Raw genomic sequence first — 22,398 nt, 5'->3', positions numbered from 1 at the left:
AAATAAACCAATCAAAGAAAGTCTTTACTAACATGATCCTCCAACTTCCTATCAAAAATCGAACCATCTTCACAAAAAAGCCTGGGTAAGCTTTCTTTTTTGTCAGTTAATGCCGGAGGTATTTGTGAAGAACTTTCCCTGAACTAGCGAAAAAAAAAAGATAAAACGGGATCGGACGGTTTGTGTGTTATTGTAGCAATTCTAGTCGATTTTTGTTCACTCTATATACGATGTCAGTATAAGTACAATAAACGTTTTATTTATTTTTCAAGGGGTTCTGATGCGAAATAACATCGGAAAAACACATCGGATACTATTCCTGTTTTCGGAAGTAAGTTTATTTAAATTCACAAATGTCTTACATCTGATACAAATATAAATTTACCTGTCAAAAATAAGGAAAAAATAAATTGTTGTAATGAAGTCTATACAAGTAAATTCTTAAGTTATTATTTAAAGAAGAAACGGTACACTTTCTACGCTTTCAAATCCATCTGTGCGTTTCTTTCGTTCTAATAAGATAGAAAAATAAGAAAAAAGCATTATAATTTTATTTCATATCAGTATCTGTGATACAAATTTTAGGTATATATATATATATTATAAATACCTATATGGCTATGAAATGAAAGAAAACAGATATTTTTAGTACAGGTTTATAAGTAGCTACCTATAAAGTTTATTCAAAAGGAATATATGGAATATCACACTTTTATGTAGTCTGAATCATTTCTCCAACCAGTCATCGTTAACATCAAATTATTGTATATTATAAGATATAAATATATACTTATTATCTAATACGCTAACATCGATTTTTTAATTAAAAACAAAAATCTGTTTAATAATTGGTTGTATACATTAATTCAATTTTAAGCGTAGAAGTATGTGTAACAATACAAAACCTAAAAAGGAATATATTCTTTTTACAACTAACAGAACTATATCTTGTTAAAAAAGGCACATCCATAAATTTTAAACACTCAATACGTAACTATAAAATATATGGAAATTATTATATATTTTAAATTCCATAAACTAATATATATTATAAAGAATTCTCTAAAAATAAAACTAGAAAATCATTCAATACCTTCCTCTACTTTATGAAAAATACTATGAGAGGTAGATCTTATTTAATTTGGACAAGTTATAATTTTAATACTTCCATAGGTATTATACAATTAATAATCAGAATTTTAATAATAAGTACACTAAGTGTTATATAAGATAATATGCTAAGTTAATAATACATTTTGTATTAATTTTACAAATTCAACATATGAAACTATTTAGACTGTAGATTAATTAGTTGTCTGTAAAGATAATAAACAATCATAACATGAATTTGAAAATTAGAATTTAAGTAGCAAATATAATATAATATTAAGTATTACATTAGAATATTTGGAAAAATCTTTGTACTGGAAATATATTAAATAAATAGAAAAACTATATGGTATATAAAAAAATTCACTACATATATATATATATCGATTAATGAATCGACAGTACTTATTTGTCTAAAACGACAGCATTTTCCACAATTTATCGAAATACTGCTTAATAATTAACTAGGTTTTGATCAATGTCATTTAAGAACTAGGCCTAATATTTATATCCGATGACGTTTCCAATTTCAAGCACGAAGAATTTTTATTTTTCAGATTATTCTCATTTGACACTAATGTTGACAGAAATTGTGTATGTTGGTCACAAAGTGTCAAAAATGATAAAATTTACAGTGGGAGTTTTGCAATTGTTACAAACACTCGTTCATTATCATCTGACCCCTTGGCATAACAATTAATTTTTTCCATGGACTCATCTTTCATTACCTTACGACATAATGTTATTTATCTGGCCTTTATGTATTGCTACTTTTTTTTTATAAATAGTAATAATTAAAAACAAATGTTGCAAAAATGAAAAAAGGTATGCCATATTGTTTTGAGAATGCGGAAAATTGTAAAAAGTAAGGTTGAGGAAATAAACATAAAATATGAAAATAGAAGGATACGAGTATCAAAAAGGCCTAGACTAATTTATGGTGAAATATAAAGAAAGGTGTTAGAGACTTAGTCAGCTTAATATAATATTAAGAAAACAAAGAATAGAGCCTTTGACTTTCGATATTTTTTGCCTGTCTCGCAAGAGTTTTGGCGTGAAGATAGATAAATCAATAACAGCAACTATTTTATGTACTGCTGGGACACGATCCATCTTTCACCTTTAATTCACCTTCCAAGCTAATGGACTACCTTTTATGAAAACCATAAAGGATAGTACGCATTGTGAACAAGGCCATTTTATTCGTATAATTTTTTTCCTGCATATTTATTTATGGACAAGTTCAGATTATAGATTATTTTCATGCGATTTTTTCGTACATAGTTTCTATAAAATTATGTAATATATAAAATACACAAAAAAAATTGATCTGAAAATATTCGCGTGTAACAACTCCACAATATTGTACAATACAAAATGCGTATATAATTATTCATTTATTTTTTTGTTTTCTGTGGCATTGTTTTGCGCATAACCCGTTATTTCCCATTCCCGTTAGAATTCCGAGAAATCCCATCTTAATGATCACGTTATCCGTATACATAAAAAAAAAATTGTGTAATATTTCATTTCTAGGTAGCAGTTGCAATTGCTCTTTTTTTATTTAAAGATAAAATAACATAGAGGCGTCTAATGTTTGATATTATAATGAAAATTATACGAAAATCTCTGTTGTTTAGTATCGCAATACAATTTATAATAAGTTACAATAGCAGTTTACACTATTCACATTTATATATTTATATATCTAGATAGATATATAGTGTTATAACCAGGTAAAACCGCAAAATGGAAACTATTTTCTGTGGCTGTACATTTCTGAATAGATTATTATTGGTGTAAAGTTCCCTTAATAAATTAATTTACATTATCTTGTCGAGTTATAAAATTTTAATTTAACACTCGACCTCTCGTAAAATATTTTGTAGGCATTTCAAATCCTAGATTAGATTACAGCGTTCAGTATTTTTCATTTTATCATTTGTAATCCTATCTTTAGTGAAATTTTTTTATATTGGATAGGTCATCAGGTTATTGGAGAATGATTTTAATTAGATATTTAGGTTAATTTTATATTTATTATGTACCTATATAATAATTATTTAAAGAGACACAAGTCGTATAGAAGTAGTAGCAATAGATAATAATTTTATTTACAATTTAATTTTAATATAATATTTAATATGCGCGCAAAGAGTAACTTTTTTCTGCACGTCAAATAAATTAGAATTGTAGCGCGTAATATATGTATATGAGAGATTTATAAATAAATTAATGTTAAAAAAATTCCGTAATCGTGAGTTCGACTCTAGCTAAATCAAAATTGTAGAAACATTCACATTGTCGTTCAAACCTTTTTTTGACATAATGTTTTTACCAAACTGGTCTTAAATAATCCTAATTGTCTGCACCAAACATTCTTATCACATGCTCCATCCATCTTTCATAACAACCCATTATCATTCCATTGTTGGGCACGGGTCCTCTTCATAAAGGAACGACATTAGTCTACTAGTTGACATAATTTTATTTCGAATTTTTCTTCTTTTGTACAGGTATATTGTACAGTGTCACCTCTTACGACATCCTAAAATTTTGTCAATAACAATTTCCGATGAACTTACCGTTGATGGTTAATTTTTTTAACAGTTTTAATTATTTTAAGAGACAAAATTAGTATACTCCTTCCGCCAAATACTGGATAGATTCGTGTATGTTTAGAGAAATTACTATATTATATTACGTTTTCAATAATACTAAAATTACTCTAACAACACCATTTGAGATTATAATCGTAAGTAGGTAAATAATAATATACTTATTGTTAATAATATGAACTTTTTTTTTATTCTTTATAGCATTCGTGTATTCTGTTACAAGAGAATACATAAAAACTCTAGAAAAGAATACTTACAATCATAAAAGAAAATATTAATTAAACGAATGTATATGTACTACGTTTGTATTATGAAAGTTACTGTTTCTTTACTTTTTACATTTAATGAATGTGTATTTAAATAAATAACAGATCAACGTACAGTCTAAACTGAAAAAATAAAATACTTGAAGGGAATATATTTTCCCTTTTAAAATTATCAATGTAGGCATAAAATTCACTGTTTACATTAATTTAGGGTCGGCTACAGACGATGCCGACATACTCTAAATTTAGGCATAAAATTAAAGGACGAAGTTACCGTGAATACAGCACCACAGTTATTTAGATAATAAAATATCTGATAAACGACTACATGTCATGTCATGCATATATTTGTTGAGGAATTGATACCTATAAATTCCACGTTAGGGGATAGAGATACGACAATTTTTTTCTATATAATTCAGCACATAGGTTTTCCGCATTTCTTTAACATTTATGATTCGGAAATTACATATATAAAGCTGCATGTATTTTGAAAAAAGAAACGCGCGGGAATAACCTCTACAATAAGAAAGCAGAAACGTGAAATATCATAATTTAAATTGAATTCAATGAAGGTCATTAACTCATTTTTTAATTACTACATATAGCCAGTTGATGATTGAATTTACAAAATGAACATTGCCAACAAAAAATAATAAAATGACGACGTATATGTATATATGTATAATTGCATGTATATATGTATTTTTTTGTAATACAAAATATAAGTTACACATTTTTATATAGGTAGGTTATATAGGTACAGTTTTAATTAAACATTCCATATTCTTGTATCTAATATTCTCTGCCTCTCTTTCAGAAGATTGTAGTATTTTCCTTAAACATTGTATTTGATCATTGTGAACAAACACATAAAAAATATTAATAAAATAATTAAGGCTCCATGAAGTAAAATCGTATTAACTGCCATACTAACATAATTATTGTTACAAGATTTATAAACCTCTATACATTTATTACCACTTTATAAATTTCAAAGTCCATGTTTTTACCACGTTGCCTAGAACAGATATTCAAGTACGGATTTTGATATAAGTATGTCCTCGTTTTTACAATAATACACATAGTCAATTCAAAACGGGGCTGTTCTCCTAGGCATGGCTAGCACGACTGATCATGAAAATACCTACATATAAAAGTTAGAATTTATTAATCTTACCTACGATAAACCAGTCACGTTTAGATCCGTCATTCTAAATTATCACTTTGTATCTACACATTCTGAAATTGAACATTTATTTTAAGAGATATCTAAATCTTAACTATAAGTACATTGGCGTTATTTTTATTTTATAGAAATAATTACTGAACTTTAATGACAGAATAAATCCTAATAGATATAAAGACAGTACAAGGAGGCTATAAAGGTAAATTAGAAGAGCATCGAAATAAGTTTGTGATAACGATAAAAAATGTATGATCTCCTCTCTTTAGACTTTACTCACGCAGACAGAAGTAATTTAGGAAAGTATTGTTGACACTATTAATACCTAATTATAAGGAGACAACAATCAATATACTAATTCCAAAAATAACAAAATATTTCATATTTCTTAAACTTTAGAACATTACGAATACAAACGTATAGATGCTTTTAATTTACTCTCCTGCTAACAAAAGAGTGTTTATTAAAGTATTTTAATATATATAATTCTGATTAGCTGATTATAACAATAACGTACTGACATAATTGGATATAAATTCTATTTGGCATTATTTTAAATAGTATTTTAATTGTAAGACTGAGATTAAAGTATAAAATTATCTATACTTATTATTAATTTATTCTAACGTTCATTTTATTACTGTAACACATGATGATTTGCAGAACTTCGCCTAAATAACTTTCGGTAAAGGTTAGCCGTATCAGCTAATGATTATAAATTTTCAAAACGTATAATCTATTTTAAACTTTTGCATTAATTAGGAAGTTATTTTAAATTAGCATTGTCAATAGAAAGTTGCAAAATCACTATATTAATTTAAACGCTAAAATGGGATGCTTTTGTAAATTAGTTTGATACAAGATCAACCTAAAAACATAATGAAGTTATTTTAAAAAGTGGCACAATATTTTTTAGATACTAAATTGCCTTCCAATATTTTCAGGTAGTATACAATACTTTTGTGTTTAATTTAAGAGATGACACATGAATTGCGTTTGCTGTTATGCCTCTCCCTGATTTGCTGGAGATGTGCCAGTTGTGCAGGCGAAGGTACATGGGGTTGAGTAGCTGGCGATGGTGTAGGACTGGATCCTGGTGGACCTTGGGGTCCCGTTGGCAGAGACTGTCGGCGTCGACGTCTCAATGCAGGAGACAGATTGTATTTTACTTTAGCTTGTACCAATAACTCTTTGAAAATCTGGGAAACGTTGATGTTATCTTTCGCTGATGCCTCCACGAATCCATTCTCCCAATCCACCGTCACAACTGATTCAGTTGTGTGGAACTCAACCTGTAAATAAAATTAATATAAAATAGATGCTAAAAGATTCATATAAAAAAGATTGCCCTGTGGTCCCGGTATAGAATAGGCCACCCCTTCCTTTCTTGTGGGTATCGTAAGAATCGACTAGGGAAGGACGAGATATGGGCAGTGTCCCTCTTAAAATATCTCTAAAACCTAACTGCCGAAGGCTTGGCAGGCGGGTTAGCCTGCCAAGCGTGACAACTACTGGCAAAACCTCCCAAGGGAGAGGCTTATGTTCAGCAGTGGACAGTTAAAAGCTGATATGATGATAATGAAATGCTATATATATATATATATATATATATATATATATATATATATATATATATATATATATATATATATATATATATATATATATATATATATATCCAGAAAAACTGCTGGATAATGATGGATTTGAACGACGATCGGTACACAGATGTTTAATTTTTTACATTAATAAATGAGATATTTTTTACAAAGCCGCGAGTGACAGCTAGCTGATGAGCTCCGGAACAGACTTGTGTCTGAAATCGAAACTTCACTCGATAAAGTTTCGATCTGGGGTGAACGCAATCTTGTTCACTTTAACCCTAAGAAGACACAAGTCTGCGCGTTCACCGCAAAAAAGACACCGTTTGTCGTATCACCTCACTTTCAGGGCACTTCCCTTGATAATAAGTCGAGTCTGGGGATTCTTGGCGTCGATATATCGAGCGACGTCCAGTTTTGCGGTCATCTGGAGGAAAAAGCTATAGCTAAATATGAGACGGTATTTCACGCCAGAAAACCGCCTGAAACTGTATAAAGCTCAAGTGAGGCCACACATGAAATACTGTTCTCACCTGTGGGCAGGAGCGCCACAGTACCAACTCCTTCCGTTAGACCGCATTCAAAGTCGGGCAGCTCGAATTGTTGACGATCGGCGTCTTACTGTCCGGCTCGACCCACTGAAACTGCGTAGAGATGTTGCATCTCTGTGCATCTTCTACCGAATTTATCATGGGGAGTGGAAGAATTGTTCGGATTGATACCTGCTGCAGATTTTCACCATCGTACAACCCGCCATAAACTTTTCATCCCAACCATCTGGACGAGTGGCGGTCCTCCACCGTGCGTTTTTCAAGGCACTTTCTTCCTCGCACAACCACTCTTTGGAATCAACTTCCAGCAGCAGTATTTCCGAACCGATACGACAACATAACCTTCAAGAAAAGAGCATATTCCTTTTTGAAAAGCACACCTGCAATGCCGTAGGTGTTGTGGGTGACCATGGGCGGCGGTAGTCACTTACCATCAGGTGAGCCGCATGCTCGTTTGCCCCCTGTGTTGTAAAAAAAAAAAAAAAAAAAAAAAAGCTGAGAAAATATTTAGAATGCTTTCCTGTATTCGGGAATCTTACATATTAAATTGATAACTTTAACTTTTCGATATTTAGATTTGATAGATTCGAAATCTCATTACACTAGCTCTCGTATTCACCTTAAAAGATGGATTTGGTAGTAAATTTTACATCTTTTTCGAATAGGTCCTTAACAATGAATAAACAGTATACTGTTGTTATAAAAAAAAATCGTCATCTATTATATTTAAAAAAGGTATGTTGTGTCTCAAAATAATCATATACAATGTTATTTTTAAACGGCATTCAGGAATTGCCACGTAATTAGCACGTCAATTACAGCCGCTAGCTTTCGTCTGAAAACCGAGCGAGTTCTATAAGCAGGTTAATGAGCTTCTACAAAATTTATTGCGCTAAGTTATTTTATGAGCTAAGTTTCGGCAGATACACATACACTTATATCGTGCGTGAACTTCGAGACATGTGGGAGTTGTTGTACTATATATCGGTAAGACAAATGTAGATATCGCATAATTGAGTTAGAATCTGGTGGTACTTAGAGATTTGGGTGGCTCGCTTGGGTGTCTACTCATTTAGTATTATCGCTATCTACTACTTTGATGTAAAGAAACAATAAATAAACATACATATGAATGTATTTTAGTCTGATTGGCAAGATATTCGGTACAATTTTATAAAAGACGTAACACCGCACCCAGGAAAGACAACGCATGAAAATAATTATAACCTTTTTTCTACCAATACTTATATTTGATAGCTGAATTAGATTCTGGAATAATTTAATTGTTACAGAAATGAAACAGAAAAGACAATAATATTATTCCACAGAACTCCAATTGACAGATTCGTTATTTTTTTTTTGTAAACATAATAGAAACAAATGTATGCAGAAAGTACAAAGGATATTGGCAAGTCAGCGGATGGGACGACTATTGTGTTGGATATTCCGGACCAACAATTCCTGCCATCCGAGACCTGTACTATCCGAACATTGTTGTCGTACATTCAATGTTACTAGTTTAGAAATAAAGTTCTAACTTTTATTAAGTTTGTAACTAACATACTAATGTTACGTAGGTTCTGTTCAGTGGGTATTCCATATAGTTGTAAGGGTGTGAGTACAATATGTAAATGATTACTTTAGTTTGTTTAATATTATCATAATAAAATATATGTTCATTTAGATTTGTGAGTCTCTCTATATTTTATAATAAGTACTAGTCTCTCATTTGTCTCTAATAAAATAACAGAAGAAAACGTCTTTCTATTTACTATTATTCAATTATTATTATTAATATTCAATTAAGATTAATAAATGTTATTGTTGCTTTTCTAAATAATTTCTTCTACTGGCCGAACAAACTTGGGTGGATTGTCCAATTAGACAATCCACCAACCCTTTTAACAGTCTCATTCAGTGAAGTGCGCTCGACATTTATGGCGGCCGACGCGACGTCTGTTAACATTTTGTGCCACATTTTCTCTGTTCTATGACAGCTCGGAAATTCAATCTCACCCGCAGAGCTACTAAAAATTTAAATTTAAAATGAGTTATTATAATTTTATAATGTATAAAATAATATAAAAAATAAATATACCATAGCATTTTGATTCTCGAAATTTCTGCCGTAATAATATATAATGTGGATAGATTCTTAGTTTTATGTACTGTTAACGATTTCGATTTCGCCTTGTACCTATAATGCACCCTTAGAGTGCACCATATTATTGTGATGGTAGGAATACAATAGTCACCATTTCTTTATCCATCCAACTGAGAGAATAGAGAAGATTTAGTAACTTATTAATGCGGTAATAGTAGATTGATATCTTATTTATATGATACACTTGCTTGCATATATACCTAAAAATATAATGAGAATGATATGTCCATAACATTATTTATGTTACACTATAAAAAGTTCTAAATCTACGTCCCCTAGGTTTGAAAAACTCTATATATAAAAATGCCATCGTGATTATTCACGACATATATACTTGAGAATACCTGCGAACATATTGTAACTAAAATACCAAGCGATCAGCCAGTTGCTGTACCGGTGATTTCCTTCCCGCAGGCTTTATATTGAGAAACCCTTCTATTTCCTGGAATAAATTGTATTTGCCCAGTTTGATTCCTCAAAATCCGTCGAGTAATTTCGATGTAAGCTGTGCGCAGATAAAATCTGTTATCTAATACATTATACATTAAAATATATATATTATACATTAAAATATATATTATACATTAAAATAACAATTTTTTAGGTATACCCGGTAAGTAGGTATACCTCCATGAAAATGTTCTCAAGAAACCCCGATCAGGCGTTTCTTTCTCCGAGTTACTTTTTTAAAAGTTTTATGAATACTTTACTTAGGATTCGCTTAAAGTCATTGTTTTATAATTTTAACATTTTTGTTCATTTAACGGTTTCAGTGAGAGATGCCATCGCATTGCGAAGAAAAAAAAGTGCGGGGATGACAGTATATTTGAATTGTGTATGACTGAGACAGTGAATGTATATGTAAAATTATTCTTAAATCGTAATATTTTTATCGTGAAAACAGGAAAACGACTTGAATCAAAGCGAGATATTATAAATGAATATAAGAAAGATGAGAACCAATATTGGTTAACTATCTCACTCTTATCAACCATATGTTGAAAATGAATGTGAAGTCACCTACAATAATGTGATTTTTTCTAAAGTCAACAATCTACCCATCTATATCTATTGTAATATATTATAAAGAGGAAAGATTTGATTGTTTGTTTATTTGTAATCGTTAAACTCATTTAATTTATCAGCGAGTAATATAGGTTATATATTTTTGAAAATTCTATCTAGGTGTACGAAGCCGGGCTGGATCGCTAGTATAGAAGATAGTAAGAAAACAAAGCATCGAATATAAATATGTATTTAGCGTACACAATACCGTAACGTGTTTAATCAGCGTGATGCATGTGACAACGGAGCTAGAATACAATGTGCTAATACTCTTTTTCATCTCAAAGATATTGTAAGAGGCAATTAGAGGAACAATATACAGTACACTAGTGTAAGGGGAGGAAAAATCAAAATAAAATCTTATAAGAAGTTGCTAAGTCAGCGTGATAAATAGGCTAATATCATTTTCTTATATGAAAGGAGAGACTCGTGCACCGAAGTGGGTCATTGATGGTTTATTATGGTATGCCATTGTAATATGTTGTTACGATGCATCGTCAACTTCTAAAAGGTTTGTTCTACTTGGCAAATGAATGCATTTCTATTTTCACAACATGGTATTTATTTACCACGCAAGTAAGAACTTTATAAAATGCTTCACTGATTAATCAATATACATTAGAAACTATGAAATAAACAGAACGACGAACATTTACTAAGAAAAGCTTTTCAGAAATTCCTTGGAAATGGATAAAACAAGTTCTGGCCAGACTTAGTAGGTAGTTTCCTTCAATTATCTTTAATAACAATAATAAGTGCCAAACAATCACATTAATGGTCTGCGCCTCAAAGTAATTACATTGTGTTATGAGTAACCAGATGATTAACAATGAGGGTGTAAAACATTTAGACCGAACTAATTTAGTATGTTTACTAAATTGGTCCAAAAATAAAAAATAAATTAAATTCGAACTAAAACGTCACTGACTTAATTTAATATTTATCTAAATTAAAAGTGTTATGTTGAAGGAATTGGGAAGAGTTTTCACCAGAATTCACCAGAGGGAGATTTTGTACAAAAGTCGTTTGTTTGGGTACCTCTGTCCCATTCGTGTTTCAACCGTGAAGCAGTTGTGTTTGCATGGCTGTGTTTCGGTTTGAAGGGTGGGATATGGCGTGAATTTACTGGGTACAGAGGAATAACACCTGAGTCCTCAGGAATGGTATCATGGGCGAAACAGTATACTCTGTTATGTTCATGGTACTGCTCATGTCTATAGGCGACGGTTACCACTACCATCAGGTGGGCCGTCAGCTTGTTTGCCATTCTAAGTTGTATAAAAAATAAGAGTATTTTAATGTAATTTAAAAAGAAAAATGTATGTGATACAAAATTATTCAAATTGACATTCCCCATATTATCCACTTTGGTTCCCTTTGTTGTATAAAAAAAAAACAATTATTTCATATTTTAGGAAAAATTGACTTTATAATCAAATATAGCAAAATCTTGTCACTCACACTCACTCAACTGTCAAATGTACACTGAAAGATGAGCAATATACCTATATTATTAAATTGAATTCAAACTCTAAAAAAGAAATGAAAGCATAAAGTAAATAGATAAAATATATATATAATTTAAAGTATATTTGGAAAAGTCTTATTAAGATATGTCTGGATAAGATCAAAAGCCTTAAAAGAATAAAAAGTAAATCAACCATAACATTAAATCATCTCAACTTAATATAGCACACTTTTTAACCCGGGAAGTTAAGTCCTTGAGAGATATTAATAGAACAATATCATTGAAACTGATAGCATAGGTACGTGTAGTGAAGCTGCGACCTTCAGCCCGTAACAATAATCACATTTATATCGTATGCAAATAGTATTTTATGACTAAATTAAATTGAAGTTTTAGAGGTCGTGGATAAAAATGAACAAATGTACAATATCTTTTTTTATGATACTGTCATCGAAAACAAATTGACGGCCTACCTGTGTGGAGAGTGGTAACCGTCAACTCTCGTACTGTATACGAGTAGACCCGAACAGGACCGTGAATAGACCATTGCCATCCTATAAGATTACGTAGGTGGTTCCCTTTCTAGCTTATGTGTTAATGTTCTTTCTAAGGCATATTTTGGTAAATCACTACAAAAAGTTAAAATTGTTTTCCCTTTATTCACATGAATGATGCTAACACCAAATATATTATAACTTTTAATACGCTTTTCTCTTTTCAGCAACTGATTTGCATGCTATAATAATACGAGTATGTCACAAGTCAATGTCTCATTATTTTTTAGAGATCTGAAATGAAAGAGTGCCTCACTTACAGTGCAATTTTAATTGGACTATCTTTATTTTTCGTATAAATGAAAAAAAAATGTAATTATGAGACTTTAGATATTTTTCAATTGATCTATATTTGCTAAAGTAACTAAACACTAAACTCTTGAGATAATGTGAAATCAAAATGATTATAAACTTTCTATTTATTTGTTACGCTAATATCGGATAATATTGTCAATATATAATTATATATCTAATTATATATTAAATAATATATCATTATATCAGTCATATATAACTCGTGTAAGATGTAGTAAAAACATATGCATCAACTGTGAAAATACTGATACAAAGGATGTCCTGTATCGAAATATATTATAAAGTATCTATACCTCGCGGCCTCGTTATATGTTAAAGTTAAAATCCGTTTTTAATTATAACGCGTTTTCTGTAGTTGAAACTAGTTTTTACTAAATGCCTTTGTTGTAACTAGAATATGATTCTGCTCAATAACAAACATCAGTTAAAAATACTAGTACTATTTTACCAGACAGAACGCGTTTTATGGAATTAATTTAGTATATTATTATATATTATAGTATATTTGAAAAGACTATTTATTTTATTTTTAGCCATTCCCCAAAGAAGCTTCTATGATACTAGTTTTAACTATGAAATTATAACATTGTTATTTAATAAAAAACTATTTTCAACAAGAGAAACGTGTTATAAATAAAAACAGATTTTGACTGTAACATATATATATATATATATATATATATATATATATATATATATATATATATATATATATATATATATATATATATATATATATATATATCTATATAATAAAACTCGTACAACAACTAACAAGTAAAGACTATAATCGTTATGCATTTTAAAGACGAACTATGTAATAGTAAACATTCGACCCTGTTTGTCTATTTAAATGAAAAGTTTAATTTAAATATTACAGTTAAAAAGGGTACAAAAATTATTTGTATTATAGAATATGAAACACAAAAAATGTTATATATATTTTTAGTAGATGTTTGTTTAATATAAATTTCCGATTGTACCGCCAGCAAAGTTCTCTGCTTTGTCTGTGGTTGACTGGCTGAGAACGACTTTTATTATTACATCTGCCATGTTTACTTTAGTTATATACACACAAAAGCTGAATAAATAAATATGCAATTTCGTTCACACAAATAATAGAAATAATCACAAAATAGTTCAAAATAGCCATTAAAGAAAACAAAATCCCAAACGTTTACGAGATCACGTTTCAAATTGGAAAGAGCTGATTATTACGTTGTTACGTACGTATTCACAGAGTAACATAAAAGTGAATTCTAAATCTATTGACAAATTATATCACGTATGTTTTTCGAGTTCCATAATATGAAGTTATTGATGGTTGACTAACATTTATTTTATGGGAATAACGATATTGCGAGCGAGTTCAGGTTTGTCCCAGGGGGCATGGGACGACACGGTCGTTTGTGAGTTGACGTTGCCGTTTGCCCCCAAGTTGGCACTTTGTTGTTCAAGTTTGCTACTAGAGCGTGTTATTATGTATTGTAGATCACTAAGTTTATTGAAGATACTTGAGGCGAAAGGCCAGAAATAGTTTAACTAATTATAAAGTATTAATTAAACTGAAACTTTACAAGTGCATCTTATGAATACTAAAATACGAGTTGATCATAAATATACTAACTTGTCTTTCTCCTGTCTCTGCTAAGTCCACCTTGTTCCCAACAACGACAATAGGTACAGCACTGCTTCCTTTAGTCTCATGTATTTGATCCCTCAAAACTCTTACTTCTGTGAAGCTGTCTGCGTCTGTGATATCGTAAACTAAGATAAATGCGTCTGCCGATTGCATGGAAAGTGCTCTCATCGCAGGGAACTCATACGCTCCAGATGTATCCAGAATATCCAAGGTTAATCTCACACCAGACACATTGAAATCCCCATGATGCATTTCCTCTATAGTTCTTTTATATTTAGTGGAAAATGTACCATAGAGAAACTGAGTTATAAGAGATGACTTTCCAACTTTTGCTGCGCCTAATACCACAATTTTATGTCGCACCGCATTGTTAGTTAGATTTCCACTGCTTGATACTGTGTCTTCTGTCTTCTCAGTCCTGTAATTAAAGAATATAATTATTATGAGCTTCTTTTACAGTATACAGACCAGAGGGAGATTCTAAACAAAAACAGTCTATAACTATAACTCTGTTTAACTTATACTTCTGTTGCGTGGTTGTTGTATTTGTGTTTCGGTTTAAAGGATGAGAGATGGCAGTTAAATTGCATGTGAAAAGTTGTAACACTATTATTCAGAAATGTCAACATATGCAGTACCATGGGAATCATACTGTATTATGTAATATCTGTGGTATTCTTAAAAACTATAGGTGAATGTTACCACTTATTATGTAGACGGTTTGCCGTTCCAAAATGCAAAAAAAAATTAAGCAATTTTCAAATCATGAAATTCATTAATTTCTGTCTAAATTGTTTTGAGTTAGATGAAAAAGAACTTAATTCAATCTGGATAAAACTAGACATGATAAACATTAAAGTAAACCCTGTCTATGTAGAACAATAATTATATATACAGAGAACTTTTCAGCACAACTCGATATCGAGAAGTGTCCAAAGATTGGATTGCTGGATCTGCCCCACGGGAATAGACAGGGAAGCAATTTAATATAAATTTTCCAAAAAATATATTCGAATTACTAACGTTCTACTCTTTGATGTCGGTTGAAAATTTGTAAATGTCAAAGTTAAAGGCGCAGACATCAAGTTTATTGCTATACTGGCAGAATAAATCGCCTCATGTGTTTAACGAGGATGTGTGGGACGTATTTCGTGAAGTGAACGATAATCATGCAAATCAGGTTTGGCGTTAATACGAATATAACAGTACGGTGCGCTAAAAACCTTGAGAAAATAGGCAACTTTGCTAATGTATGCATTTACTTGTAGATAAACGGCAAGGGCACCCGGGCCTTATCAGCGGAACCCGGGGGCGGGTCACAATTACCTAATTGGCAAATAGATCATATGACATTATATGTTTGCTCTGTGTTGCTATTTGCCGGCAACTTTTCTATCTTCGAGTATCATAATAATATTCGATTATATTTTTCTCTAATAAAGATAACAATAGTATTAAATTTAATTACATGTCGTGAACTCAAATATAATAAGCGAACAGCAGTTATTCATGCATTTACTAAGATCTACAAAATAACTACCTATTGTTTACAACGATACTTATGATGTAAATTTATTAATTGCTAGCAATACGGTTCGGATTTGCTCCGATAGAAAGAGTTTTCAAAAATAATGTATAGTCTATGTTATTTGTACATTTTATAAATGAAAGAATTTTTAAAATTTGTTGAGTAGTTTTTGAGTTAATCCATTCATTACAAACAAACAATCAAATCTTCACTCTTTAATAGATTAGTTAATTAGAATAGGGTCCTAATGAAAGGAAAAATAATCTTGATGCTATAGTAAATGTCAATACAATAGTAACTCAAACGCATGAAGTGGATAATTTATTTAAAACTAGCTGTATCCTGAAACTTCACCCTCGTGAATCAGTATATGCAGTATCCTATGTACTAAGTTATCATATAACCTAACTGTGTACTAAATTTGATTCAAATCTGTTCAATAGTTTTTGCGTCAAAGAGTAACAAACATCGTTATAAACTTTTGCATTTATTGTATCAATAAGATTTGTAATTATTTTAAAGTATTGATATAATTAAAGATTGTTTAGCAATAAAGCCTTTTGTACTATACTATGCTTATTGAAAATCCTTCAACAAGTACTGTTATTTTTTTTTATGCAACTTAGAATGGCAAGCATGCTGACGGCCCACCTGATGAAAAGTAGTAATCGTCGTTTATAGACATAAGCAATACCATGGACACAACATAGTATACTGTTTCACCCATGATACTTCCATGCGTTGCTATTCCTGTGGACTCAGGTGTTGTTCCTCTGTACCCTGTAAATTCACTACCATATCCCACCCTTCTCAAATCGAAACACAGCCATGCAAACACAATTGCTTCTCTGTAGAAACACGAATGGGACAGAGGTGGCCAAACAAATGACTTATTCTTAAGCTGCAATAAAGTGTCATATAAATAAAAAAAAAAAAATTATGTCTGATTTCATGCTCACTGGAGCCAATAAACGCTTGGAAAATTATATGCATTTTTTTTATGAAAGCTTTTGGCTCACCTGATGGAAAGTAATAAAAGTCATCTATAAACATAAACAATGCTATAGACATAACAGAGTATACTGTGTCGTCCATATGTCTTCCTCTTCCATACAAAATATAGCAATACAAGCAATGATATACATCTTTAAAAGTGTAGTGCAATAGTCACTGTCCGCATGCTCGTTTGCCCCCTGTGTTGTAAAAAAAAAAAAAAAAAAACATTTACATTTACATTTACATTTTTGCTTGGTAAAGCGATTATTAGGCGCATAATCCATGTTTTTGTATTTTATATAAAATCTATACATTTATTATTAAAAACAGTACACTTATGTGAAACATATTCAAGACTATGTATCGCATAAGTGTATTTCTTTTTCGATAAGTCAATTATTACTATAGGGTTGAGTTAGAAGGAAGTCACGCAGAGTTCTTGTTAGTGTTAATTAACTAGTATGTACTAGTCATTGTGTGAAGTAAATCATATATTTGTTGCTATGCTGTAATATGTTAAGGTACTGTAACCGGGCATCCAATAGTATACAGGTACAAAATTATTATTTTTGGAAAATATAAATTGATAGCACTTATAATATCTGTATCACTATATCCGTGTAATCTACGGCATAGAATATATTACCCCTTCATTTCCCGTAGGTAAGAGGCTACTAAGAGAACTTAATAATAGAGGTATGGGCAACAGCACCCCTCTTAAAACATCACCAAAACTTAACTGCGATTGCAACCCGCCTGCTAAGCCACACTTGCACTACTACTGGCATAACCCCTCTTATGAGGAGGTTTATGTTCAGAAGCGAACAGTTAACGGCCGATATGATATGACGATAATATCTATACAATTTCATATGTATGAACGTTCTACAATAAATTTCCTGAATAACGATGCATTCCTGAGATACAAGCATCTTTGTGTATATACGTATGTTCCTTAAGAGAATTGAAGACTATGCAGGATCGTATATTCGATTTTATGGACCAATGACGATTTTTCTCAAAGCTATTTCTTATATAGGATACAAAGCTCATTTGTGGATACAAAGCTTGAAATTCAATACTTGTACAATTTTTTTTATTTAATTATCATGCAAATACATTCAAAAACTATGGATTTGTAGTATTACTTAAACCGCTTGGGCTTGTGTGTGGTAGTTTACATTTCGTTCTCAAATTGTACGTACTGACATTAATATTCTGCTGTTTTAGCAAGGTTGGACAAATAATATGTTTTTATATTTTTAACAGTTATTGTTTCGCAAGTTGGTAGGTAAAGAATTAATATATTATTACTAATTTTATACTATGTATTTGCCTCACACGAATATCATGTGTTATAAAACATAATAATAATATATTTTTATTTTTGTCTCCTCACAACTTAGATTTACACATGACTATCATGTGTTATAAGAAATAAAAATAATATATTTTTATTTTTATCTCCCCAGAAACAACTTATATTTACACATGTAGTATATAGGATAAAAATAATATTAAAATAATACGGAACTCTGATGTTAAGTTAAATAGCTGGTGTCTGAAATAGGTTAAAACCTGTAGTACTGATCGCCAGGCCTCAAACCGATATGTGTTTAAATAACTATCAAACAAGATACATTGTTATGAAATTACACAATCTCAAAAAGGATAATTAATTGTAGGAGATAAAGAAAATAAAAAAATATATTGGTATATAAATTGTAAAAGCAGGGTGAAATGGTTATGCGTATCTATACGTGCCTGCGGGCGTGTGTGCATTTGCGTATATGTTTATATATGTGTGTGCGTATGTCATGAAATTAGAGTAATCTGAAACATTTGTGAGCAAACCAGACACAAGCTAAACAAACTCGTATTTTCTAAACTTCAGATATGTGGTTCGTTATATATTTTGGTAATATAAGCAACGCTAATGATAAGAGCTCGCCGATATCTGTGGAGGTCGACTATCGTTGTCCACTTGTCATGTAACCGGTTACACTTTATCGGTCAGCAAATAAAATCATCACATCAATCAATACTGTGGAAACACAAAAATCTGACTCATACCGGTCACTTTTATTTTCAGCCGTAAAACCAAGTCAATACAGATTAAATAAAATATTTGATCATTTCATAACAGAAATCGAATACCTAAGTGCTGTTGTTTATAGACTTTTTTAGGTTGTAGGTTGAGGGTAATACGAACATTGAATTGTTTATACGTTTCAAAACAAGTACAAGTAAGTTTATTGGTAAATTTGATTCTATTTCGATTCACTAAAAATATAGTTAGACCATGCGAGTGAATTTTTATTCTTTCATTACGCGTCTTATATTTGTTGAATGCGTAACATGCGTAATAGAATGGGATATTTCTGAGTCCAATTTTACCTTATATTTTTATTATTATTCTATTTTAATTGTTGTTATGTGTGCTCTTTGTTCGTTTACTCTAACTACTTCTTCAAGCGAAAAAGCGACTTTACCCTATTAGAGTACTTTAATATTTATTCATATTAATAGTTTCTGCGAAATTGTTTGGGTGGATAACTGTCATGGCCTTAATTATGTTCGCTTTGATGTAATTATAGATATATTGTTTTATTTTAGTTTGAAGGGCATTTATTAGCTATTGTAGTCTGTAATCTTTCCTTCTTGGATATGTAATACCTAAGAACTATGTTTTGGTACTGCATAAATAAACAGAAAAAATAAACAATTGTAATATTACATAAAGTCCACAAACACATGAAATATTGTTACTGTAAAAGTAAATAGTAAATAAATAAGAATATTTTAAAATAGCTGCCACGTCAGATTATTTATCCGCTTACTTCTTCTAACACGAGAGTTTTGATGAAGTTACAGAAAGTTCTATATATATTTTACTTAAAGCACTCTTTTTCGTAATTATCTATATTATTAATTAATTTTATTTAGGCACGCACATATCCAGTTTCGATTTGAAATCGAGAAACCTCTCATAAATATAGGAGATTTATTGTCGTTGATAATATCATAGCAGTAAACGTGTTAACTTTATGATCACCAAATAACTCGAGTGTCTTAAAATTGACGCTCGAATTATCACTCGATATAAAATAAAGAGAGCCATTCAGCTCACTCGAAGCAGTTACAACGCGTGGCGGAATAAGTAAGAGATGTGCTCATTGTCGTTTTACGAGCCAAACGCTTTATTTACCAGCGGGAGGTGCGATATCAATTTTATTGGTCTATTGTATAAAGTAATCGAAGTAAAATGTCACCAGGCATCGTTGTTGTCGTTTCTTTCATAGCCAATGTTTCGTAGACATAAATTAATACTTATGTATTAATTTACCCCACATAGTTTTTTTTATTTTTTATTTAAGATTCTTTCGTCATATGCTAAGCGTAAGCTAAGAACATTTCAAATTCTAACTTCTTAATATACAAATATTATGGTCATCTATTACTTTTCAATTTAAGAAGAAGGATATAAAATAAATCTGTAATTCTTCAGTATTTTTTTTTTATTTAAATGAGAATGAAAATATTTTTAATGGGGGATTATACGTATAAAAACGCCAAAAATTCTAAATTGAGTACAACAGCACAACAACAATAAAATAGCAGTTAGTTTTTTTTCTACGTAATAGAATAATACAAAAAAAAAAGTGTAAAAATACTTTAAATATCTTAAAAAAATTGTAGACAACATTCTTTTAATCATAGAACGCATATTTGTTGTAAAATAATTCTCGTTTTCCAAATAGTTACTACTTGTAATCTTTCTATTTCATTAGAAAGAGTTTTTAATTACTGTAGTACTTGTAAACTTCTATCTGACTATATACTGGAAAATCATTATCCTAGTTTGTTTCACTTCGTTGACTCCAACTTATGAATCTTATGGAATTTACTAGTATTTTTTATTCAATGTAAGTATACAACTTATTTATATATCTAAAGTTTTGTGCGTTAATGATAGATCCAAAAAGGTAATTTGAAATTTATATATGGACGACATAAAAATATGCATATATTTGATTATATCATGATTTTTTTTAAGCAACAGTATGATGAGTACAATAGTGAAACTTTATTTAGGGGTCTTTTTAATTGGAAGGTTTAGTTGCAGGACGGTATCAAAAATTAAAATTAAGAATGAACTGATTACTTATTTTCAAAATTATTAAAAGAAAAAATTGTTTATAAAAACCGAAATAACAGCTACGTGTATATAAGTTAGTTTGCATATAGTTTTGGCATCCATGGAATATAAGTCTTCATTTTTGAACTAGTGCCAATTTATAGGTTATCTCTAAAGCGATCCTTTAAACTTTTATGAGGTCAACAACCCTGTGAGCTTATTGAACCAGTTTCGTTGCCAAATATTTGAAATAACTTCTTGGTGTTGTTATGTTTCCTTATTTTCTTTTCAGTTTTTCCATTTACATATATGCAATAAACAAAATTAAATATATAATATCATTAAAAATTAAGCACTTACAATTGCAAAAAATAGTTATTATAATCCTCACTAATATTAATGTGAAAGTAAGTTCGTTTATTTGTTATTTCTTAATGCTTTAATGGCTTAATCAAACGTTAAGAAATTTGTTATAAAGGTACTAACTATATGGGATGAAGAAAATATTTAACTTTTAACCTGGAAGAAATAATAGTAAAAGCTAGTAAAATTATAATTAGTGTGAATATCCCACAGCCATTTTCTACCATCGTACGGCTCGCCATCGACAGGGAGTTCATCCTCATGTCTTACAGCCTCAATGGTCGCGTACTGCGCGATTTCAGAGATGTTTCCTCCCACGAACTCTCAGGTTGTGGAATGAGTTCCCTGCCGAGCCCAAGAGACTACAGCATAGGGTTCTTCAAAAGGGCGGTAAAGAGGTTTCTTCAGAGTCGGCAACGCACGCGTAATACCTCTGGTATTGCAGGTGTTCATAGGCTACGGTAACCACTTACCATCAGGTGGGCCGTATGCTTGTTTGCCACCTCAGTGGTATAAAAAAACATACTATCCTTCAGACTCGACGTCTTGTAGAGATAAGTTGACCCTATTATGGAAGTTAAGATGAAAAAAACTATACCCACAGTCCGAAGCCTTATGCAGAGTGATAAACACTAACAAAACAAAAACCAAATCGGCAACAATTGAGAATTTTGAGTCAATTATTACAATTGAAACAATTCATATTTCGTAACACAATTAAATAGAATACATAATAAAATCTATGTAATAAATAGATAGATACCCTATAGCAATTTTATTAATTTCCTACACTAAATCAATTACACTGTGTGCTATTTATAGCTGGCTGCCAG

At 30.6% G+C, this 22,398-nt stretch overlaps 1 protein-coding gene across 1 annotated transcript in view; it reads right to left on the bottom strand.

The window, feature by feature from the left end:
- Nucleotides 1-311: 311 nt before the first annotated feature.
- LOC113517528 (ras-related protein Rap-2b) overlaps nucleotides 312-22,398 on the bottom strand; it is a 37,030-nt gene continuing 14,943 nt past the window's right edge. The window contains exons 2-3 of the mRNA XM_026902225.3: nucleotides 14,526-14,958; nucleotides 312-6,472 (exon numbers count right to left, since the gene is read on the bottom strand). Coding sequence (XP_026758026.1) covers nucleotides 6,152-6,472; nucleotides 14,526-14,958 — 754 coding nt within the window. The 3' untranslated portion in view covers nucleotides 312-6,151. The remainder of the gene's footprint in view (nucleotides 6,473-14,525; nucleotides 14,959-22,398) is intronic.

Source organism: Galleria mellonella, unplaced genomic scaffold, assembly GCF_026898425.1.
Source record: "Galleria mellonella isolate WM207_F2 unplaced genomic scaffold, CSIRO_AGI_GalMel_v1 utg78, whole genome shotgun sequence".
Taxonomy (NCBI): Eukaryota; Metazoa; Arthropoda; class Insecta; order Lepidoptera; family Pyralidae; genus Galleria; species Galleria mellonella.
Note: the sequence above shows the minus strand (reverse complement) of the source record. Positions and strands in the feature narration are given on the sequence as shown.